At 39.7% G+C, this 24,661-nt stretch overlaps 3 protein-coding genes across 4 annotated transcripts; 2 read left to right on the top strand and 1 right to left on the bottom strand.

Moving 5' to 3' along the window:
• Positions 1 to 4,488: 4,488 nt before the first annotated feature.
• Positions 4,489 to 8,873, top strand: wnt4b (wingless-type MMTV integration site family, member 4b). Of its 2 annotated transcripts, XM_086311423.1 has the most exons (10): positions 4,489 to 4,738; positions 4,832 to 4,874; positions 5,118 to 5,345; positions 5,683 to 5,836; positions 5,940 to 6,024; positions 6,143 to 6,274; positions 6,568 to 6,710; positions 6,802 to 6,942; positions 7,784 to 7,946; positions 8,060 to 8,873. In XM_086311423.1, the coding sequence occupies exons 3-10, from the start codon at positions 5,257 to 5,259 to the stop codon at positions 8,227 to 8,229; spliced, it is 1,077 nt and encodes a 358-aa protein (XP_086167549.1). In that variant the 5' UTR covers positions 4,489 to 4,738; positions 4,832 to 4,874; positions 5,118 to 5,256; the 3' UTR covers positions 8,230 to 8,873. The 2 variants fall into 2 exon arrangements, with proteins under 2 accessions (XP_086167549.1, XP_086167550.1); XM_086311424.1 differs by lacking the exons at positions 4,489 to 4,738; positions 4,832 to 4,874 and having other exon boundaries at positions 5,333 to 5,412.
• Positions 8,874 to 9,984: 1,111 nt separating this feature from the next.
• cdc42l (cell division cycle 42, like) lies at positions 9,985 to 16,858 on the bottom strand. The gene is made up of 6 exons (XM_086311427.1): positions 16,705 to 16,858; positions 13,516 to 13,620; positions 13,295 to 13,367; positions 13,069 to 13,178; positions 11,182 to 11,379; positions 9,985 to 11,057 (listed from the first exon to the last, which is right to left on the bottom strand). The coding sequence occupies exons 2-6, from the start codon at positions 13,618 to 13,620 to the stop codon at positions 10,968 to 10,970; spliced, it is 576 nt and encodes a 191-aa protein (XP_086167553.1). The 5' UTR covers positions 16,705 to 16,858; the 3' UTR covers positions 9,985 to 10,967.
• Positions 16,859 to 17,695: 837 nt separating this feature from the next.
• Positions 17,696 to 24,656, top strand: mlf2 (myeloid leukemia factor 2). Its single transcript, XM_086311426.1, has 9 exons — positions 17,696 to 18,020; positions 20,226 to 20,240; positions 20,330 to 20,441; positions 20,549 to 20,584; positions 21,997 to 22,050; positions 22,166 to 22,294; positions 22,543 to 22,702; positions 22,892 to 23,107; positions 24,184 to 24,656. Exons 1-8 carry the CDS (start codon positions 17,977 to 17,979, stop codon positions 23,101 to 23,103), a joined length of 762 nt encoding a protein of 253 aa, XP_086167552.1. The 5' UTR covers positions 17,696 to 17,976; the 3' UTR covers positions 23,104 to 23,107; positions 24,184 to 24,656.
• The last annotated feature ends 5 nt before the right edge of the window (positions 24,657 to 24,661 follow it).

Here is a 24,661-nt window from a genome sequence, read left to right as displayed (position 1 = left end):
ACATCTGTCTCCCATCTGGTCATCTACTTTCAAGAGCCAACAGATTTGCAAGTACACACATATCTTGTATCTTGTGTAGTAAAGTGTCAGTCGAAAGGAAGTGCTAAAATGACGCAAAAATTTCCTCGTTGTGGGATTAATAAAGACCTATCTTATCTTATCTTATCTTATCTTATCTTATCTTATCTTATCTTATCTTATCTTATCTTATCTTATCTTATCTTATCTTAAAATTGATTCATAAAAAACATGCACACTGCTGCTGCCTTCAGGTTCTGTCTGGAGTAAATACAACCAGAGCTTCAGCACATCCAAAACCATCGCAGCAATAATCATGATAGATTTTATATATATGTAAGCTGCAGGTACCAAAGATAATATGTAATACAAAAGCAAAAGTACCAAATAAGTTAACTAAAATGTGTCTGCTTCAGCAGCACACTCCTCTGCTAAATTCAGCTCCCTGTTGTGGCTTCACTGATTGATTTCTAAAACTTATTATTTTAAAAAAGAAATAAATGAAAATGGATGCTTTTAGCTGCTCAGTGGGGTCTCTTCATTTCTGAGTGGCTTCCCAAAGTAAAATCCCTTTAATGTTAAGTCCAATTTCAAAAGTTTGAACTCATAAACGAGTTTAGAAGGAGCAATCGAAGGCCACATGGCGTCTAATCAGGCTCCAAAGATTTACTCATTCACCATGAGAAATGCTCATTTCTACTACTCTGAAGAGCACTTTGTAATCACACTGAATCAGATTTGCGTACAGTTTAAGCATCATATTCCTCTGTCACACACAGACATATGCTTGCACACACACACATACTTTGCCTACTAGCTGCAGCAGTTTAGCATTCAGTCAGGTGTTTTGTGCAACGTTCACCTCAGTGTGTTTGATATCTGACAGACATTTTATGCCAATTTTGGCAGCATTTGGCTTGTTATGACTAGCTCACTTTGCAGGCTGCTGCTCTGCTCATTATGGCATAAGACATGTTACTATTTAGACTGTCAGCCATGGATAACTAAACTGTAATTATGCGTTGCATTTTAATTGGATTTCCTGCCCATTAACTTACTGTATTTCTTTACTTTTCACAGAGATCTATGTGTTTCATTTCATTGGGGGGAAAAAATTACATAGTTTACATTAACACTATTATTTTTTTCACTGCTAAATAGGCATGTGATTAATATTTTATTCTGCTTTTTATTTGTGGGTCTTGATTATTGATACCTATGTTGCTTTGATTCATAAAAGAAAGATTCCTATGGTATCAGATTCAGATCTCAATGGGCAGGAGCTGCAAAGATGTGAGGCCTTTCTTTACACTCCAGAGGCCACTTTGCAGTATTCCCCACTGTACAGGACATGCAGATCGCATAGCAACAAAGGCCTACGTCTGGTCATTGTCCGTTACTTTTGCTTGAATGCCCCTTACACATGCATGTGCGGGTGCACATGCACTCAAGTGCAACTCCGTCATCTTCAACGCTTCATCTTGCTCCCTCTATTCTATATGCACAGCTGTCCTTCCACCTAAAGCAGGCTGCTACACCCCCCCCCCCCCCCCCCCCCCCACACACACCACAAACACACGCGCGCACACACACGTACACTCACCGCCATATTTCCATAACATCCATGGGTCGTCCATTCCCTCTGCCCCCTCCCCCCATGTGCACACAGCTCGCCGCCCACTCTGCCACCCCCTCTTCCCTGCCTGACAACACCACCGCCCGCCATCCCATAATATTCATGCACACGCTCCACACACATTCATACACAGCAGTGCGTGCAGTGCTCTTTGTTGGCAGAGATGCCTGAGCAATGTGAGCCTGCTCATGCACAACAGTCATGTTCCTGCCTGATATCTGCATTCAGACTGCTGAGGCAGGTAGCCCTCAACTGCAGGGAAGTAACAAAGCAGATCAAGGAGTGAGAAAAAGGTGATGGGTTACATTTCTGTCTCTTAATGACCTTGGGAGGGGTATGAGGGGAGGGGTATGGGGGGGGGGGGGGGGGGGGGGGCATGTTCGTGAAGTCTAGACTCACCCTGAGGCAGCCCTGTCCGAATGAGGCCAATCATCCATCCCAATGGTAAGAATCAGTGGACAAAGTGAGATCAGTTAAGAGTTGTCTCTCAAAGTCTGCTGCTGTCTCCCACTTTAACAGAGGGTAAAGCAACTCATCTCCACATATATGTCATGCTGAAGCTTTAACAAGCATCTCTTTAGGCTTTGCAACCTGGCTACAGTCAATCAGTGTGGGACCATTTCGGAATGATAAAATGTCCACAAAATGGGGGAAAGATAAAGATAAAAAAAAGAGGGCAGGTTATTTACGAGAGAGGGGTGAAGGGACGAGCATAACAGAGGCGCCGGACATGACAGTGGCCAGCTCATCTCCATGGTGTTGCTGTGGGAGACAGCAGAAGACGTCACTTGGAGAAACAGGGGACACAAAGGAGTAATACGACATGTGGAAGACTAAAAAAGGAGGGAAGGGAGCCTCGAAGAGACCTGTCTTTGCTGATACACACAGAGGAAAGTGTGCAAGAGAGATGGGTGACCATTTACTCTGGGTGTCAGGTAGATGGGCCACCAAATCTTAGACGAGGACTCCCAACATTTGAGTCTGCAAATGTTTGGCTTCAGTGACGCACTGACTGATTCAACACATGAGCCTCTAAGATGAGCAAATGGGGTTTCATTAAGTGTCACAAGACTGCGGCACATATGTTAATTTATAGTCTTTGAAGTTAAATTTCAACTTTAAAATCAAGAAAAATTACCATCAGACATCAGTGATGTCAGAATATGTGGAAATCAGGACCTAAATTAAACATTTAAACTCTGAATTTTAAAAAACTGCATTTACCACCATCTGGTTATTGTTAGCTGGTGACGTAGCTGCAAGTTTCACCGTGTAGCTAATTTACCTTTAAAAGTCACGTTGATGCTTCTCACTTACTTTGTTGGACATCAGCTGAATCTCATCATAACAGAGGAAACTGTAATACAAAACTACTTTCTATGCTAACTAGCCTAGATTAGCAGAACAACAGAACCAGATTTCTGGTTTAGGATTCTGGTTGAAGTGGAATTTGTGTGATTATGTGCAATTAAGCTGCATTTAAAGGTCATGTTTTATTCATATCATAATCATATACTGATCGTTTAATACATTTATGAGCTATATTAATTTACGAGTTCTGATGCTCAAGAAAGCTGAAACAACACATTTACTGACATTTTACTGATCTTGTGACAACCTGATTTTTCTTTTCCCGAGGGAAGCGGGCAACTGAGGAAAAAATATAGGTCAATAAAACTTTATTTTCTTATATCTTTTATAGTTTGACTTAGTAGGCCTTAAAGACCTTACATTATTCAGTAAAAACCATAAATATGGGGAATGAAATAGTCATAATTTACATGCTTCTTCTGGTTGTTTCAGTGTGTTATAAGACTGGAATAGGTCCCAAAAGTAGCTTAAATCTAAAGGAAACACAAATTTTTAAAACACTGAAGGTACATCTGGATTTCTTCCAGTATTGCTATGACTGGTTTGAAGGAGAGAAAGGGAGGGAATACTACAAAATAAAAAATGAAAATATATGCAGCGATAAATATTCTTTAAAAAAAATGCTGTACAGTTTATTTCATGCGCTTGTTTTTCTGTGCTAAACAGCCAACATGCAGTAATCAATAAAATTTTTTTAGGGTATTTCAAATTCTCCAGAAAATCTATGTTCACGTGGATAATTTGATTGAGAATTTGGTCTTCAGTTCATATACCACCAACCTGGTTTATTATTCTTTATTGCTTTTCCCAATCCCCCGTGTGACACTGATCCGCTCTGTCCTCGTGCCCTCCCTTCTTGTGATTTATTTGCCTTAGTTCCAATATTTGTCGGCAGTCTGTTTTCTTCCCCTTGTCTAAATGTCACCTCTTCTTCTAAGACAATATAGGGAGTGAGAGAGAAGGAGAACGAGAGGGCAAATGTGGGGGACATAGAGGAAAAGTAGGGGGGGAGAGCTGGACTCGTAAAATGAGCAACAAAGTTTGGGAAAATTACACATTAGGTAAGACACTTTCTCACATGCGTGTACATATATGTGGAACTGGAAGTGCTGCGTTTCAGTCACTGACAAGAGGATTTTGCAGAAAAGTTTATTGAAACAAACAGGTTGGAGTTGGAGTTCTCATAAGTTTCTCTGATATAAATCATATATATATGTTCATACATGTGTTCAGGCATGTATGCACACAACCACATTTGTGATTTCAGTCCAGGTACCAGCCCAGGCTCAGACTTTAGTTTTCATGCCAGATTAACACAATAGAGGGCATACTTACGCTTGTAATGCTTGCGTAGTAAAACAATGACCCTTTTCCAAACCCTCCTCCTCCTCCCTCAGCATCACTCCACACCCTGGATGTCCTCTCTCTCCCAGCCTCACTCTCTACCTCCTTTATAACCCATCACTCCCAGCTCACTGCCCTCACTCATTCTTGCTTTTTCAACTCGCAATGGACACATTTGTTTTCCCGGGAAAGAACTAACCATAAGATGACACCGTGCTACTGTTTCCCTGACTAATAAAAAAGTGACTTTTATTAGTGTTTCTGGATTTTAGGTTCTTGTTTTTGGGGGTGAATTCAGTTAATCTGGGACTGAAATCGGACATATGGACGTCTTTTTGTGCATCAAGGATGAGTTTGTGAAACAGTCATGTAAGTATGCTTTTTTTGGCAACAATAGAGAGAAGCTGAAGAGCAGCTTTGGTGAATAAAATTGTGATTCATTTTGAAATTCTGTCCACTCAGTAACAAAAAGAAGAATAACTGGCTATCACAAAAATATCAACTGGTAAGAATCAATTTTAAAACTCTTGCAACCTGAAGGAAATTTCACGAGTATAACGCAGTAATTTTGTGGTTTTATTTGCTACAAAATGATAAACTGCATATACAGACTTAACTTCGAACACCAGTAACTTGCATAAACCTTATCATTAGAAAACTAATAAGGAATTTATTGTTTACTTGACCAAAATACCATGCAGAGCATCTCTGCATTCATCGTTAACCTGCTAACTTGTGATTTCAACAGATATGTGGGGATCATCCCCAGACTCTGGACTTTAAACTTAAACGGCAACAAACACACAGACGGACGGAGCGATCACTTCAGCTGTGGACCCAAAGACCCAGCCTGACGCACGGAGACGGACAGACAGACAGACAGTCTGATGCCAACTGTCTCCACTGTCAATCTCACGGCACCACTCCTCCTCCTGTTGCTATGGGCAACCCACCCCACCATGGCAACCAATTGGCTGTAAGTCTAGTGTGTGAAGGAGGATGAGAAAGAGGGAGTTTGTTTGTCATGCTATAACTTTTAAAAGGTGGTGACATGTCACTAAATCTCTTTCAGTCGCTCCCCTCTTTTCTTTGTCTCGCTCCTGGTGACCTTTTCTCTTTTCTCTCTCTCCCTGCCTTCACTGTGCCCTCCGTGTCTTCTTTGCCTGTTTGTCTCCTTGTTTTCATCCTCTCTATTTGTTACCTTTTCATCTTTCTGTCACTCTTTTAAAGGCCTCAGCCTTGTACTTAAATATGCATCTTCCCCCACGTACTTGCTGTGAATCACTCCTCCACCTTCCATTTTTATGTCCCAGCTCCCTGGCGAGGCTGCCCCGTTCCCGGCCTGTGTCTGGTGCTGCCCCATGTGCACGGCTGAGGGGGCTGACCCCAGGCCAGGTGGGGGTGTGCAGAGCACGGGGGGAGGTCATGGAGTCTGTACGCAAGGCAGCAGAGATGGTCATAGAAGAGGTATGAAGCATAACTTCTGAGTGATTTAAATAACAATCACCATTATGTGTGGCAGAGATGGAAACTTTTACATACCTGGTGTGTAACTCGCTGTCCAATTCAGTGCCAGCACCAGTTCAGGAATCGCCGCTGGAATTGTTCCATCACCCCACGTGGGATCAATGTATTTGGCAGAGTGATGAACCAAGGTAGACCCATTACTGGCATGAAGTTAGTGAATTTTCTGAAGAAACCTCGATTCACTGAGCAACATTTATAAATATTCTCTAAAAATAAAGTTGTGTCATGTCTCTGCTGTGGTTTCAGGCACTCGTGAGGCAGCCTTTGTGCACGCTCTGTCCTCAGCAGCTGTGGCGGTTGCGGTGACCCGAGCCTGCACCCGTGGGGAGCTGGAGAGGTGTGGCTGTGACAGGAAGGTCAGGGGGGTCAGCCCGGAGGGTGAGCTTTAACTCTATTCCATGAAAATATAGTGAGTAAATCGACTCTGACTCACACAGAGCATAGAAAGGCTGCTACAGTGCTGATTGTGGGTCTAAAGTATGCAGCAGTAATGTCAGCTGGTAGTTTCCCATCTGCTGTCACATGTAACACACCTGTGCTGTGAGACTGTAGCAGCTGCCCCCTGCCTCACATGAACCAGAAGGGATTTTCCATTTAACATCTAACCTTCTTTGACCTTACAAAATCGCAGTAACACAGATCATCTTAATCTAAGCCTCGTTCCACCACAGGTTTCCAGTGGTCAGGGTGCAGTGACAACCTGTCCTATGGTGTGGCTTTCTCTCAGACATTTGTGGATGAACCAGAGCGAGCCAAGGGGCTGTCAGCAGGCCGGCCGCTCATGAACCTCCACAACAACGAGGCGGGTCGAAAGGTTAGCAACATCACCAATGTCCTTACAGATTTCCAAATCCCTGTGTCAATTTACAGAATTTTTTTGTCCTTTATAATTATCTCCTCCTCAGGCCATCCTTCATAACATGCAGGTTGAGTGTAAATGTCACGGTGTGTCTGGGTCCTGTGAGCTGAGGACCTGCTGGAAGGTCATGCCCCCATTCAGGCGTGTGGGCGTTGTGCTCAAGGAACGTTTTGATGGAGCCACAGAGGTAACAGATGATACCTTCTGCTTGTTTTATCTTCCCTAGCTTAATGGGGTGAGCAGACGTCACAACAGCTGAAGTAAATTATTTATCAGAAAAAAACTACAATTTCCGCTGAAACATCTCGAAATGAACATGTTATGCTTTTTCAGCTCCATGTTTGTATTTTTGGACCTTGCTACAGTAGTTTTATATGATTCACATCTCAAAATAAATCTTTATTTATCTTGTTGATTGTTGCAAGCCCTCAGCTCATCATCTCATGAAATATGGGGGTTAAAAGCAATTTAACTTCCCTCCTCTTAAATCAGTTTTTTTCTGATTGGCTGCTCCTTGCAAACAGAAGGTTTAAACATCAAGTTTTGGGGCTACTTTCCTGAAAGCCAGAGCTGTGTGCTCGGGATTACCATATTAACCTTGTAACACCAAGTGCCTCAAATTCTTGAGTTTTAGAGATCTATCGATCATCAGTGTGATTTTTGTCCCCACGGAAACTAAATAATTCGGGCCCAATACATTTTTATGTAGTAAATTGCAAAAAAAAAAAAATGCCAATGTATCAAATATGATTAATTTTTTAAAAATTGTCAGAATGTTCAATAAGCACTCCATTTTCAGAAAAATTGAATTTCCTGGCAATTATTTCATGGTTCAGGCTTTAAAGGGTTAAGGATATTATCTTTGACATCAGAAGTAGCCAAGAGAAGGAAAACAGTCTAAAATAAGCTGTGAGCTTTTGGATCACTTCTGCATAAGCTGACCACATATTTTAAAAACGTTGACCGTGTTTAGTAGTCAGTATTATTACAGTATACATTACTGTGTTTTAATGTCACAATCTTCCCAGGTCCGCCTGACACGTATAGGCTCCAGGACAGCCTTGCTCCCCCGAGACTCACAGGTCAAACCCCCTGCTGCCAGAGATCTTGTGTATCTTGCACCCTCCCCAGATTTCTGCCGTCTCGACCCTGAAAATGGTATTCCTGGGACTGCAGGTAGAAGATGTAACGGTAAGATCACCAGGACCATGTCACAGGAAAATAATTCACATAATCCAACTTACCACTCATATCAATTTAGAAAGTGATGTTGCAATGTTTTAAACCAACCCCCCTCCCCCCAGGAACGTCTCGGCTGGCACCAGATGGTTGCGAGCTGGTGTGTTGCGGGCCAGGCTACAAAGCAGGCCGGGCTGAGGTGGTGCAGCGCTGCTCCTGCAAGTTTTCCTGGTGCTGCTCGGTGCGTTGCCAGCAGTGCAAGAATACGGTCACCATTCATACCTGTAGAGTGTAAGAAGTCCTAACAAGGCCTGACCAAATGAGCCCAGATCCTAACCAACCACCAGACAGACACCGCTGGACACAGCGCGGGTTAACTTTGACACCAAATTATCGTAATTATTGTCCAAAGCAGCCTTTCTTTGTCCACGTTTTCCCTTAGAGAAGTGAAACTGCAGTTTGGTTTGATTGCTTTCTTGTAAAAACTGCAAAATTAGAACTAATGTAAAGACAAAGCTCCATCGGGAAGTACAAAAAAAAAAAAAAGTCTGCTCAGCTTTTAAACTGCTCAAAATATTAAGACAGACAAACTGACAGGCACAGACATGCATACAGGTGTAGCCATGAACACACACAAACACAGCAGTTAATCACACGCTGAACTGACAAAGCTTTTAAAGCAGAGCTTAACCCAAACTAACTCTCAAACACTGAAGATTTCTTTTATCTTGTATTCTGTTATAGGCTAGCACGTCTTTGGACTTGTACTGTATTTATGTCTTCTTTTTGATTCTGGTTTATTTATTTGTATATCAGAGTCTTTGCTGCACTTACTTCCATGTCTTGTGTTTTTGTCCCTCGTCCTTGTATGAAACTGTTCTGTTTCCTGCACAATGAGTGCGTTTAGGTCTTTTTGAGTTTCTAATAAATAGAGTAGTTTATTAAAAAAAAAAAATACCAAAGTGCTTCTTTATTGAATGGTACCCTGTGAGACTGTTTGGAACAGAAGTTGTAGTTGCAGGTCCCTGTACATGTTTAGTTTTGCATGACTATACCATTGATTGATTTATTATTTAAAACCTACAGTGAAACTCAGTAACTGTCAGACTGTCATTGCTAGTAGACTTTATATAAAAAAAGAGATCTCACTCATTGATTTGTGGAGTCCTCTTACATCATGTGACTCTCAAACCCTGCCCACTTAAAGCAACTTTTCAATCACAAAGCCTCGCCCTAAAACATGCGCAGCTTAATCATGTTTTTAATCTAATAGGAGCCATAATTTACACAATAAGCATCATGTTGTTTTCTGTAAGACTTGAAACCAGCGACCGAGCTCATAAACTCATCAGGAAAGTGGTTATTGACGTCATAGATCAAGGGCGCTGTTTTCCTATTGACTTGTAAACAACTGAACTTCTTTTTGCAGTCAGAGAAATCACCACCTACCTGGCGTCATGTTAACAATCCTTTAATCCTTATCTGGATTGGCTGCATGGCTCAAGTCCTCCAAATCCATTTAAGATGCTTTGTCATTTCGACCTGAAACAGGCCGTTCATACTCGAAAATCCTCCAATGTGGCTGAATTCAAACAATTCTGCTGTGAAGATTGATGAGGAGGAATATTGTCCCAATGTGAAAGACTGATTGCCATATATCAAAAACGCTTGATTGCAATTCTAGCTGCCGAGGGTGACACAACCAGTTACTAGGTTTAGGGGGCAGTTTTTTCAAATAAGACCAGGTAGGTTTGGAGGGATTTTTTTTCCCACTTCACTGGATACCTTACGCTTCCTCAACTGATCATGCTGCAGCTTTTAAGAAGATCTAAAAATAAACAACAAAATGCATAAAATTACGAAGCTCATTGTGCTCTGGTAGAGCAAGTGTTTGTGACAGTGGGAGCATGTGAGAGAAGCATACTCAGGCCCAGATCATTAACACAGTGCAAGTGCAGAGGCAAGTGTGACTTGTGTGATCACGCCCTTAAACTCTGTAATACTTTCGAATTCAGTCTTTTGCCTTCAAACACACAAAACAACGATTACATTTCATTTGAGCTCAACCATTTTATTAAAAATATCCTGTGATTACAAACACCCAGAAATTGACTAGAAAAAGTTCATCTTCTCAAGAGCCATTAAAAATATTACAACTTGAATCTTCTCATCATTCGCTCAAATGTTGGAGGTCTTGCAATTAAAAAAACAAAACGAAAAACAACAACTCAAGTTTCAAAATGGGAAAAAAATAATTAAAAAATACTAACATTTTCCCAAAACAGCATTGTGAAATTACAATATACACAAAAAAGAAAACAGAAACTCATAAGTAACCTGGATAAGGGAACTTGGTGAAAACACTTTTCATCCCTGCAAGTCACCACTAGTTAGAAGAAAGTAACCGTTACAGACAACTGCTTTTGTTTGGAGTGACAGCAAATGTTTAGTTTTTTGACATTATTCAACTGAGGAAGGTCGGAAAAGAAAGCAAGTAGAGTACCACTTAACATCAAGTTGCCCCCTTAAACGTACTAATGTTAAATGTAACTGAAGTATTTCCCCTTTTATACTTCCCTATACTGAGTTTAAAGGACCCAGTAGGCCACAGTAAGTAAAACACAGGAAGAGGCCAATGTCAAGTTTATAAATGAACATTTCTTTGGGGGGGAAAAAAAAAAACAGTGACAGGCAAGGGGGGGCCTGCCCCACCTGAATATTTATAGAGAGAACACTGCGATTTCTAAAGGTTTCAGAGAAGGACACCGTTGGTGCTTAAACTGCATTCACTGCACATCTGATACTTTGAATCCTCAGCCTGTTTCAGCTTTTATTTTGAAGGCACAATCAGTGTACGTGTGTACCGAAATACATTTCGATGCCACGGTACCGTCCCTTCCCCTTTGGTTTTGTCCTTTGTTTTTTGGGATTTTTTTTTTTTTGTCAAAATGGCCACTAATCTTTATGATGTTTTCAATCATCCCACCTATTTTTTCTATATGCACCGTTTTGCATCTCGCGGTCAGCACTGTTCTATAGCAGAGCACACCTCTTCTTTGTTTTGGTCTCGGGGGGCTCCAAAGCTGCCAGTATGGCCTCGTCAAACACGTTTTTAAGTCCTCGCTGGTTAAAGAAGAAGAAGAGGAAAAGATGACGGAAGCATAACAGAAGGAAGCATAACTTTCTATTTCAAACAAATCTGTCACTTTTTAAATACGTTTTAAAAGTGTAGTGAGATTTTACATACCTGTGTGAGGGCAGAGCACTCCACGTACTTAACAGCCTTGAGCTCACGAGACAGCTTCTCGCCGCTCTCGGGTAATAAAGGGCGCTGTTTGTTCTTTGCCAGCTTCTCCACCGTGTTGCTGTCTTCCCGCAAGTCTACCTGTGTCCCCACTAACAGGAAAGGGGTGGTTGGGCAGTGGTGTGAAATCTCAGGGACCCACTGGATACAGACAAAAAGACAAAGTTTATCTTAGATACCCAATGAAATTTGCGACTATCAAAAGCTGGTATGCTTTTCCTTTAATCCAAATAGTTTCTGATTCATATTTTTCATTTCATAGAAAATAATGTGTAATAAAATGTCTGGCATGTAAAACGGTGAGATTGTAGAGAAACTGAGGAAGCAGGAGGCTTTTTCTTCCATGTGACATTTATTGAGAATAAGGACGACAATTAAAACAATTATTAAAATTCCAAGCAGTCCAAGCAGAAAGGACATCGCGACTCCTGATGTGGAGGTGTGTTACACCTCCACATCAGGATGATCATAAGAACACAGTGAAAACTTCACTATTTTGAGCAAGTGGCTCTTGAACGTGTGTCAAATTTAGAAAACTACAGCACTTTCTTCACTCTATTACATACAAAATTATTTAAATATAAGCATTAGGCTAGCTAGAGAAAATGAACAGGAGATCTTTAAAAATAATCATTATTTTTAGATCTATACGCTTACTGGCCACTTTATCAGATTCCCCTTGCGAGTACCTGGTTGGACCCCCTTTTGCATTTGGAACTGCCTCAACTCCACATGCATCAAACATTCCTCAGAGATTTTAGTTCATATTGATATAACAGCATCACAGAGTTGCTGCAGTTTTAATGGCTGCACATCCATGATGTGAATCTCCCATTCCACCTCATCCCATAGGTGCTCTATTTGAGACCTAGTGACTGTGGAGCCCATTTGAGTACAGTCTACTCACTCTAGTGTTCAAGAAACCAGTTTGAGATGATTACAGCTTTGTGACACGGCACGTTATCCTGGTGGAGCAGCCATCAGAAGATGGGGACACTGCTTATATAAAGGGATGGAGACTGTGGTGTTTAACGATGCTTGGTTAGTTGGTACTAAAGGCCCCAAAATGTGCCTCACTCTGTTACACCAACAGCCTGAACGACTGATACAAGGCAGGATGGATCCATGTTTCCATGCTGTTTATGCCAAATTCTGACCCTACCATCTGAATATTGTTGCAGAAATTGAAACTTGTCCAACCAGGCGACGTTTTTCCAACCTTCTGTTGTCCAATTTTGGTGAGCAGATGCAATCTGTAACCTCGGTTTCCTGTTCTTAGCTGACAGGGGTAGCACCCGGTGTGGTTTTCTGCTGCTGCTGCTGCAGCCTATCTGCTTCAAGGTTCAACATGTTGTGCATTCAGAGATGCTCTTCTGTATACCTTTGTTGCAACAAGAGGTTATTTGCATTCCCGTTGCCTTCCTGTCAGTGTGGTCATTCTCCTGTGACCTCTCGCATCAACACGGCATTTCCCCCCCGAGAACTGCTGCCAACTGAATATTTTCTCTTTTTCAGTCCATTCTCTATAAACTCTATAGATGGTTGTGTGTGGAAAATCTCAGTAGATCGTCAGTTTCTGAAATGCTCAGACCATGTTTGAAGCCATTTAAATCCTTAACCTTTTTCCCCCCCAAGTCTGATGCTCAGTTTCAACTTCAGCCAGTTATCTTGACCATGTCTAAATGCCTAAAGGTACTAAGTTGCAACATGATTGGCTGATTATAGATTATGAATAAAACAAAGTGACCAGTGTAAGTCTGCCAACACATTTAACAAAAAATAGTCAACATCTCTGTTCCCAAAACAGTGAAAAGAGATTTCAAAACTGACCTTCTCTTTGACATTTTCATACGACGAGGGTGAGACAACAGAGAAACATACAAGGAACACATCTGTCTGTGGGTAACTGAGAGGACGCAGCCTGTCATAATCTTCCTGACCTGAGAGCAGTAATCAAAAGAGAAGCAGAACAAGGACATTTTTTTTCCAAAGGTTTTAGACTGACAGAAATGAGAGAGAAAAAGTGAAACTGAGAGACTTTCGAAGACCAGCTTACCAGCTGTGTCAAAAAGACCGAGCGTATACGGCTCTCCGCCGATCATCACTGTCACGGCATAATTGTCAAAAACCTTTGAAAACACAAAAAAGAAGTAAGCAAAAAAGGGCAGTTAATGGTAGTGCAGCATTATAACCATGAATAATATAAGAAAACAGAAATTTTATAGGTGAGCATGTTTACAACAATATGGCTCAGTCTTTCTTAATTCCTCCTCCTACCGTAGGCACATATTCTGAGGGGAACTTGTTGGTTGTATAGGAGATCAGTAAGCACGTCTTTCCTACAGCCCCATCTCCTACTACTACACATTTTATCGTCTGCATCTACAAAGAAAAACAGAAAGTAGGAAACATGACAAGATGTTTGCCAGAAACAGCACACCAGACAGCTAGCTAGATTCTTAGAGAGGAAGTAATACACAAGCACTCTTAGTACTGTCTCTAGAATCATGCATGGGTTCACATACAGGCAGTGAAACAACATGGAAACAAACACACAAGCACTAACTGTGACAGACTCACAGAGACATGTGATGCATCTAACCAGCACATCTAAGCCTGGAATTAATATTTATATTCACTACTGAATAATCTGCACATTATTTTGAAGATTAATCAATTATTGGTCAGTACAATATGAAAGGTCAAACAATTATAAACTTACAGACTGCATCCTCAGCGGAGGCCAATGGCCTACTTTGCATTTTTAAAGAAAACGATTAAACCTTTATGTTTTTCTGTCAATATTTTCCTGGAATTTGGCCTGGTGGAATTTGCACCCTCTTGCTGTCTGACAGAAAAGCAGAATGCAGCAATCACAAACCCTTCCTCCACCTTGGGTGGGGGTGCAAAACTGAAACCAGCAAACGCCTGACATGCCTTTCTGAGACGAAAGGCATGTCTGATCATTCATGAATTTGTCTCTAATCTTGTAACATGCAATGATTTATAGTGTAGATGTGGGAATGGACTGCATATAAAGATTACATAACTTTATATATGAAGTAATTATTCGTATGCAGCATCACAGGATTTTAGACATCAAACATGCAAATACTCGAAAATAAAGTATTAAGTATTATGTATTAAGTGTTAAAGTATTACTTTACCAAATAAAAACTGAAAGTTTTAAATAGCTCAACCTCTGTAACTCTGATAGTAAAATGCTTACACATTACATATTGCAACAGCAGCATTTCAATGGCCATTTTCATAGTTTTGATCCATTAAGCTCACACTGCTAACATATTTTGTCCTAAGATAAGCGATAACATTACAGTTGGGGCAGGGTATGTCTTTTTAGGACTAGTGGACAAAAAAGTATCCATTATAGAATTTCAGCATCTTAATTCAAATGGCCTGAGCCAGAACTAGACCCTTACGCCGATGCTGGGCTTTGTGTTCTTTTGAAAATCCAATCATAGGTCTATTTGGACAGGCTGGGGTGAGTCATATAAAGTAGCATAAAGGGTGAAAAAGTCCACACAGGTACTAAGCTGTAGTGTTGCAATGGATTAAACATAAAACGTTCACATCAAAGGGAACAAAGTTTGAATCCCATGTGAAGGTAATACTTAGTATTAACTTTTTTTTTTTTAGGTCAAATAAACTATTTGCATATTTAAACAGTGCCTGCTCAGATTTCTTGGTGCCACACCTTCCTACAGTACATGTTAACTATTAAATTCATCCCACTTATTTAAAAGTCAAATTTACTAAACATTTCTGTTGCTACTTTAATGTGCAGCACCTAAAACGACTGCAACCCGATCCACCCTTCATGACAAATATAATATTCAGTAAAAGTCGAATCAGTTTGAGACAAATGAATTAAACTTTTGTGGTGCTGATGAATTATACCAAGGCGTTTTTATGTGACTTAGACCTCTAGTAATACGACTTTTATTCGAAGAACAAACCAATTAAGTTATTAGGCATAAAAGCATACAGAGAGAGCATTAGTTAGAGCATGACAGCTTTATCAGTGATATACGCCACTCATCTATTGGTCCACATCTGTCATTACTGGCATTTATAACAGCTGATAAATGAGACTGAATAGAGCTTCACCTATCCACATAATGCACATAACCACACAACATGTGTACAAATATGGATGGATTGTTTCTCTTTTACAATTGTTTTCTTTCTTGTTTCTGTCAGTGCTTTGTTACCACACTCCACATCCTGTTGCATCTTCCACAATAAAAGAAAAAACAGTAAAGAAGAGACAGCGAAAACATTGTTCAGTGGTTTTATCAGTGTTGACGCACAGTTTGTCCACCATCGGGCCCTCTCCAACTTCCCTCTTTTTTTAAATTGCACTTCTATTATGTTAATAAGAACTCTACGCATGTAACTAAACTAAATAACTACACATAAGAAATGTTGGTCAAATTTGGTTGATATATTGGATTCTAAAATTGCCAAATATCAGTGTCGATCTTTAAAATCCTATATCAGTTGGGCCCTAGTCTTACTTGTAAAAACAAAAAGAAACATTTGCAGTATGATGAACAATGCTAAAAAAAATACAAAAAAAATGTATTCCATCAAATAGTCTCTGATCAGATGAGACAAGATAAACTATTTATCCCCAAAACTGAGAAAATTGTTTGGCACAATCAAAACAGCCCAAATAAATAAGTAGAATAAACAAATGGAAAACGATTTTGCAAAGTTAAAAACTACTTTGAAATAAAAATTAATGCAAAATTAGTCTAAATGAAACAAAAACATGAAGGATACGGCTGTATATAGATAGGTGTGAGTTCAAGCAGCGTGCATACCGTTTGGAGGTATTCCTATTTGGCTTGTTATTACATGTGCAAGCGAAAAATTAATGACAGTGAATAACTTCCGCATAAGCTGCACAGCGAGGATGTTAAAGGAAAATGCCGCCTATTAGCAAAATGACATTTAGAAACGGATACTGCAAACACTTCCGCTAAATAAGAGCTCCATCTGTTAATCTGTTATCTGAAAGTTTAACACCTGCAAATGAGATGTTTTAGCCAACATATAAAAAAATAATCATTTAAGACTGAGTCTGACTGAATAAATTAAATCAGATTTGTGAACAGTGGACAGGCAGCGTGAAAATACTGTCACTGGTAGATTTCTTATTTAATTACAATGTACAGCGGGATCTAAATCGATCAAAATGAAAGTAATCACACTACCAAAGCTGACAAACAATCATGACAGCTTCATTAAAGAAATGTTTGTCCGCTCTGAATTAACCCTGATCGGTAGAAAACTTTAACCACCCCGCAGATTTAAAACATCTAGAAACAAATGTTTCATTTCTGTTAGACTGAACATTGTTAGAGGGCCTCTCCTGCATGTGTCGCCTACTCTAATTAGCCACAAATAGTAGTTTTAAGCAGTTTTTGTAACTCTACTCACCGTTTTTCTTCCCACAGGTTAGGCGTTGGTTACATCCGGGTTTGAGGGTCGAATTACTTTGTGCGCAGGCGCATAGCAAACCGGGACCCAGTCCCGATTGTAGAATCGATACAAAAGAAAGAGCGTCGCCTGCTGCCCAAACTGCAACACATTTCTGTTTTTTTTTCACATGGCAAAACAGCACATAAGGCATAAACAGTGTTTATACAAATCACATGAGCTTGACAGTGAATATTTTGTTTGACCATCTTTATTATCCAACAAAGCCTGAACTGTCTATTGAAGCTTTCTTGTAAGATCTTTAAATAGTCTTCAGAAATAGCTCTTCAGGCTTTTTGAAGGTCAGTCGATCTTTGTTTCTCTTCCTATTAAGATCTATTAAGTTTTAACTAAGGACATAAAGTCTGTCAGTAAAGACTGATAGATTGATTGTAGATTCAGCTAAAGAAATGCGAGCAAACCATATGTGTTAAGTCTAATTGTTGAATGTTGCCCTTGTGTTTCCCCAACAATATGTTTTTCTAACATGGGGCTAGTAACAAAGTACCTAAACATACAATTTTAAAATGGTTCTTTGCTAAGTTGTGTGTTGTTCCTTCCTTGAGTTAGTTGATAAATGTTTAGGTACAAGAAATCGACTGCGAATTAGTAGGAAACCGATGTTTAAAGAAAAACTTCAGAAAGACTGGAAAGCTAAAAAGATAAGATAAGACTTTATTTATCCCAGAGTTGGAAAATTCCTTTAAATTGTAAGTTAAACACAACAAACGTATAACAAGTAGTCTAAGTAAGTACTATGGTACAGCTCAATAAAATATAAAACAACAAAAATAAAGTATAAAACTAAAATAAAATAATAATATATTTAAATGCATGTGTATCAGTTACCTGTAAACACCCCTAATCTGCAGAAAAAGTGCCAAAAATTGTCCTAGAAGCCTCTCCGGAAATGTGTTATTGTGAAAATATGCTAACCGGAAGTTAGCTTTGTTAGCTTTGATGCTAACTTGATAGCAGCGTTGCTTCCCTTTGTCAGAGGACTGACTTCCGTTTTTGTGTTTTCTCCAGGTTTCTGGAAATCGCTGTTTATTGAGACGCTACGATTTCTGCCTCCTTGTTAAGCAGTAGTAATTGTGCGTGGTTTTCGAGAGGGAGCTGGTAAAAGATCCCCCACTTCAGCTTAAATCGAGTTTGAGTTCATTTTCTATCAGCCTTTAAAAACTGTTTACCTTGCTAGCTGGCTCGAATCAGCCAGCTGAGAAATCACCTAGCATGTTTCGGTTCTTGAGTGACGTTGATGAAGATCCCTATATGATGTAAGTACTGACATTTCACACTTTTTTTCTTTTGACACTGGTGTCTTTGTGTTCTATAAGTGATTGGTAGCTATATTGCGGATTGCTAAGTTTAAAAAATTTCCACTGTCCCTTGTAGCAGGTACCCTCCGTTACTCCTGCCAGCTGTGGGGGCCTACACTGGTCCACCATATTGGATAGACAATAACAAAAAGGTGTTAGCGTTCAACAGTATTTAGTTATAACCAGCCGGTCACTACATTTAGCAGTCAATTGCTCTCATTGGATTTCCACTGTTTCTTTAAATCGCTTGTTTTTTAGGTTTAAAAGTGCTTACTTTTGTAGTCTGGCAGGTTTACATTAGCGCATTTCCCGCTGGCAAATGGATGAAAAAAATCCGTAATCTCGCAGCCCTCAGTAAATACAGCATATATGCATTTTTGGTTTTTTATTTCAGACAAAAAAATCGAAATAACAGGTGCAAGTAAATCTTCTACTTCGGCTAATCTCTCACAAACAAACTATTTATTTTTAGAAAAGGCGCACTGCTTGATCAATTATGGAATATAACCGCGATTTTATTCTGATATTTAAACACACATAAAAAAACTTAAAAAAAACATCACAATGCAAAAGACTACTAGTGAAAATTTCTGAATGGCATATATTTGTACTTTACAATAATGCAAAATAAATCAAAATATTATTTGCAAATGAAAAATAGCTATTTTTTTTCATCTAACTTTTCATACAGGTTTTATCAAAATGAAGGTGTACCACAAAAACAAAAGTATCAGTATAGTCTAACCCAAATAGTACATAATTCTAGATTTTCCAGATGGTGCTCTAATTATAGCCGAGAACTCATTTTGAATAAATGTGTATGCATATTCTCTTTGCATTCATATCATTCTCAAGACCTACTGTCTTGCCAGTCTTGCATTCTTTACATTAGTGCATTTTCCCCTCAGGCAAATGGATGGAAATGGAAAATGCATAATATTTTGCTCTTTTAATAAATGCAGTGTAAAAGCATTTTTATAATGGAAATTAAAAACAAAAAACAAAAACACCTTCTGTAGGTGGAAATAAACTTTCTGTGTTGACTCATTTCCAATAGGCCTTTTATTAATAAAGATGCAATGATTGCATCTCAGCTCTTCATCACACTTATTTTCCATTTAACAGATAAACATCAGCTTTCTGTTAAAACCACAGCACAATCTAACGACACAGATGCACAAAATGCAAATTTCAGTATTTGATTTGGGTCTTGATGTTATACAAGTCCATGTTTGGTGTGCCTCCAGGCTTACTGGCTGGTTATTAAACTAATTCATTGGCAGTTGTTTTTGTCCTTTAATATCTTTTTTCTTCTTTTTTTAATCATTTGGTCTATTACATTTTAAATTGGCAAACACACTTTAAAGGAGCAACCAGACAGACACCAATTTTCAGCAACAATGCAGCCAGAGTCATAGAAAAATAACTAAATTGAGGGGCTTAAAGCAAGAACGGACAACATGAAGTGGGGACTAATTTTCGACAACTATTCGTTAACAACCAAACATCAAGGTGTGTCCTCACTTTAAAGCTGGTTGCTAGTGGGTATTCCAGGCTCTGGTTGTCGAGGTAACCCACTAAAGTATTTACTAACCTGCGATAATATCAATCATTGATATCCTGTGCTCTCATTGGAAGTCTCTCAAATCGCTCACCTGAAAGTTGAGAAAAGTTTGTGTCTTCCCACTTTATGCTGCCAAAGTTGTTGCTCGAAGAAAAAAGTTTAATTTTTAAAAAATAATGAAAGAAAAAGAAAAAACAGTAGCAAAATTTCATTGATATTCACTGGTCACTGGTTGGAAAATCACTTTAGCTACAAAACGATGTGTCAGTTGATTGACTTGCTTGTTGAAACAATATTCAGATTATGAAAATAATGAAAACAAAGGTGGCTGATAGTCTGGTTAATAAAGCAGGGTGCATGAGAGAAGAGTTCGCTGCGTGAATTTATTAATTTTTTTATATGTATACAAAATACACTATAATAGATTTTCTTATATTACTGGCTTTTCTTGTATTAAACCCCCAAACTGAAGAAAATAATAAAGCAAAATAATGGTTGGCTAAACTGGGCTCACAAACCCAGTGGAACTTGAAACACTTTGCTGGAGTATTTGCCTTGTGCTTGAAAGTTTACAGTTTTCCTCCTTGTGTCGTTTTCAGTTTACCTTCACCTATGTGAGTACAGTTCACACAGCTACATTCAGTTGATTCATACATGTGAAATCGAACACAAAAGTCTGATAAATGCTTTTGATTTCTTCCAGGGATCCGTTTGCAGCTCACAGGCAGCAGATGAGGAGTCTGTTTGGACCATTTGGGATGGAGCCTTTCCCTCTTGCTCCTCAGATGCAGCCACATCGTGCATCACGCAGACAGGTAACAGACTCTGTGCTGATAGATACTTTGTATGAGTTTTGTATGTCCAGATTGGCTTTTTGTTTACTGCCTTTTTTAAAATCTTAAGGTGTATATTTGTCTTTTAGGCTGGCCCTCTGGCTCCTTTTGGCATGATGGGAATGGTTAGTAACACCTTCTATGACCTCTTTTAACAACTGCAAACACGGTGCATGGTGACTTAATTTTCATTAAAGGAATTACAGAACTCTTAATTCTGTCACCAGCCACATGATGATATTCTGACTGATGATTGATAGGTTCCAGTGTAATTATATTAGACTTCTTAATAGGTTGAGGTTTACATCCCCAAAACTCTGTAGCTCTGAACATTTCAAGGTATTGCACAACGTAGGTGGTGCAAAGTTTAAGTTTATTGATTTGCTCGGATAAGAAAAAATAGCAGCAGTAATAATAGTTAATAATAGCTAATGAGTTGGCATCGAGTGTCCTGCTTCCTGTACCCTCTCATCAGGCAGCTCCTTCGCCAAGTATGTTCTCTCTAGAGAGAACCCACCGCAAGTCATCTCCTGCTGTGTCTGAACTTGCTTTTTCTGACTTTTTACAGAGTGTCAGTGTGAAACCAGCTCAATACAATATGGCAAAGCAAAATCTCTCAATAAAGTAAAAAAAATATGCAAGGAAGGAGCTCGGTTAAATATAGAAAAGTAAAAAAAGTAAACCTGAATAAAAATGCAACAAAATAAATAAAGGCACATTACCCAGATCTGTTATTACCTTAAACGAATCTTAAAAGAATGACTGCTGATTTAAAATAATAAAATAAGTTTTGTCATTTATTATATGGATTTTATGATTATGGTGGTTCAGCGGTTATCGCTGCTGCCATATAGCAATAAGCCACAAAGTTTAATCCTGCTGACCATCTTTCTGTGTTGAGTTTGCATGTTCTCCTTAGCCTGGGTGCCCCAGCTTCTTCACACAATCTACAGACATTCGTGTCAGTTATTTGTTTATCTTTGTTTGGCCTGTGCAGGGTGTATTTCATCTCCTCCCTGATGTCATCTGGGATCCTGGATTAAATAAAGGGTTAAAAAATTTAAGGGGATTGCTCAAAGAATGTTTTCTCCTACATAACGTAACACTTTTGGGCGTTTTCCAACAACGGGAACTGCCGTCATAGAACATCTTTCAGTCTGTTTTTAGCATAGAAGTGCATACTCTAGGTTAGATATCTGAGTGGCCCAGTTAATTGGTTAATCTTGAAAACAAAAAAAACATCTACTAGTCAGAAACAGGAAGAAGAGTAGCTATCAACACTGAAATTCTCCAGTATTGGTGGACGCAACAGTGTCCACTGTTGTTATTATCAAAGGGTTCTAGACCACAGTGGGAAACAGAGAGGCTGAAAGGGCTGTTTATGGCGCTGTGTAGCACCTCATGGCTGCCACGAGCTCCTGCACTGGAAAAGTGGTTATTGACAACTGTGCACTCAACACACAATGTATGCTGCTTTTCTGCCTGTGGTTGGGGACTACTCAAATGAGAAATGTAAAGATCCTCTTATTGCTTGCAGGGTGGAGGGTTCATGGATATGTTTGGCATGATGGGAGAAATGATGGGAAACGTGGTGAGTTGTTTTTTCTTTCCAAATAAACAGAAAGGAATTATTGTCGTAAATGAAATGTGTGTCTCACTAGTTCTCCATCATTTCTATTTACTTTCCATTATTTTTCTTCTTCCAGGACAGAATGTCTGGTTCACCAAACTGTCAGACGTTTTCCTCCTCAACAGTGATCTCATATTCGTCAACAGACCCAGGGGCTCCTAAAGTTTATCAGCAGACCAGTGAAACAAGGACGGGCCCAGGGGGGGTAGGAATAACTCATATTAGTTCAAATATATATACGAAGTTGTGGTCAGAGCCATGTAAGTAGACCTGCTCAGTGGCTGGGGCCTAATTAGTCTGCTGGCCTCATTAACACCAGTAAGTGTAGTGACTGTAAATAGATTATGTACAGTATAAATATCAGAGATGAACTTAAGTTCATCCCTTCCTGCCTGATTTTGTAATCTGAGGTATTTTTTGATTTGTTTTTTTTTGTTTTTTTTCTTCCCCCAGATCCGTGAGACGCGGCAGTCGATGAGGGACAGCGAGAGCGGCCTGGAGGGTCTTGCCATTGGCCACCACATTGGAGACCGTGCACACATAATGGCGCGTTCACGAAATCGCCGCACTGGAGACTGTGAAGAACGGCAAGACTACATTAACCTGGATGAGAGTGAGTCGACCCTGATTACAACACTAATCTTAGCTCAGGCTTCACCTACTATTCAGGCTAATTGGAATTGAATTTAAAAAGGGGGCAAAGGAGATGAATGAGGAGTTGTGACTTTGATGGTCTCACTTCACACACGTGTGATTTCTTTTTTTTCTTTTTGGCTCTTAACCCGGTGTTTGTTCCTGCTAGGTGAGGGTCCAGCATTTGACGAGGAGTGGAGAAGAGAAGCAGGAAGATACGCTCCCCCGAATGCTCGTGGGTTGGACTACGGCCGCGATCGACGAGGAGGCGGCCAGCAGCTCGCTCTTACCGCTCCTCCCAGTTCAACGTCCCCACCAGGTCATCGGCACGAGTCCCCCAGACACCGTCAGCCCCAAACCCGCCCACGTTACGACTGGTGAGAAGGTAAGAGAGATGTCAGAGATCATTGTGCCACTATTATTATAATTGCTGTAATCTGTTGTGAGCTTATTAATTTCTGAATGTTATCAGACATAAAATTAAATGGCCATATTTTACTCTTATAAATACTTTTTCGCAGTATATTGGTTTGCACAGTAAGAAATTATAAATGCTAAACATTGTCACTGCTTTTTGATTTGCTTTTGTTCATTTGCACCTTGAATGCTAGGAGATTAAACAATGCCAGCTATTTTCCCTACATAGTTCTACAGAATGGTTTACTGCCCTTGTTTTAACACTTTTCTGAGACTGCTCTTCACACATGAGTACCTGCTGCAGTATCCTCCTGAACAATAGGTGCCATTACTCAGAGAAAACCTCCACATTACTCTTAGTATAGGAAGTGAAGAAGTTAGAGGTTTTTTTCCAAAGTCTTCCAAACTCTATTTTTCCAGAAAGTCTCCCTCTGCATAACCTTTGAATCTCGGAGCTTCCGTATTCATATATCATTAAAATGGCAGGGGCACCAGTTTAGCTCACTGGGATGAGCAGGCGACCATATGCCGCATCGCAGAGAGCGGTGGGCCTCACTGGCTTCCAGTGAAGTTCAGAGTTAATTTTGAAATATTAATTATAACATATAAAACCTTATATGGCCAGGCTCCTGTATATATAGAAGAGCTTCTGAAACCTTATAACAGCACATGGCCTGTCCAATCTATCTGATCATGTCTCATAATTTCATCGACTTAATTTCAGCAATACCCAAATAAACCTTCTTACCGTTAAAAAATAATTTAAAAATAAGGTTGTTTTCTTCTCTGTTTACTGTTTGCACCGCCACCGTAGCCTGATCATTTTCTTCTAGGAATCTTAAGTCCTTTAGGCTAATGCACAGCAGCCACAAAATCCCAGCACTGTGTTGGGGTCTCAGTGCTGTGCAAAGGTGTGAGCAAGCCTATTAGTAGTCGTGGGCCATAGATCACGCCTCAGTGATCTATGGCCCACAATATAGCTACCAATCACTCAGTTTAGTTTATCTAATGCACTTTTTTGGCATTGTGTGTTTGTCCCTCCAGGTGTTCCGTATAACAATGCGACCAGATTGAAGGAGTTGAGGATTTCCCCGATGCTGTGAACCACGATGAGGACGGGAAGTTGATGCCCGCCATAAATGTTTGATATGACTGGACTGTCTTTACATGAACAACATATTACACACACACACACACACACACACACACACACACACACAATGGTTAGAGTTTAAATTCTTTACTCTTACACACACAGACACACTTACAAACGCCCCTGTGTAAACATGGGTATAACTACACTCACTTAATGTATAAATATATATAAACACTCATTCTCTAAACTTGACATGTGTCTTTGCCCACTGCACTAAAGTGCTACAGTATACAGTACATCTGCTGTACAATCCATTTTATGTTTGTGAAGACACTCGTGTGTCGGTGAATTGAATTGTATACTGATAACTAATTAATGTAATAAATAAAAAGTTCATTAAACATTGTTAGATAATTGCAAAGTGTG

The sequence above is a fragment of the Aulonocara sp. 'chitande type north' Nkhata Bay genome, linkage group LG11 (assembly GCF_057382095.1).
Source record: "Aulonocara sp. 'chitande type north' Nkhata Bay isolate Kocher_YH1m ecotype deep benthic linkage group LG11, A_spYH_male_GT1.1, whole genome shotgun sequence".
Taxonomy (NCBI): domain Eukaryota; kingdom Metazoa; phylum Chordata; class Actinopteri; order Cichliformes; family Cichlidae; genus Aulonocara; species Aulonocara sp. 'chitande type north' Nkhata Bay.
Note: the sequence above shows the minus strand (reverse complement) of the source record. Positions and strands in the feature narration are given on the sequence as shown.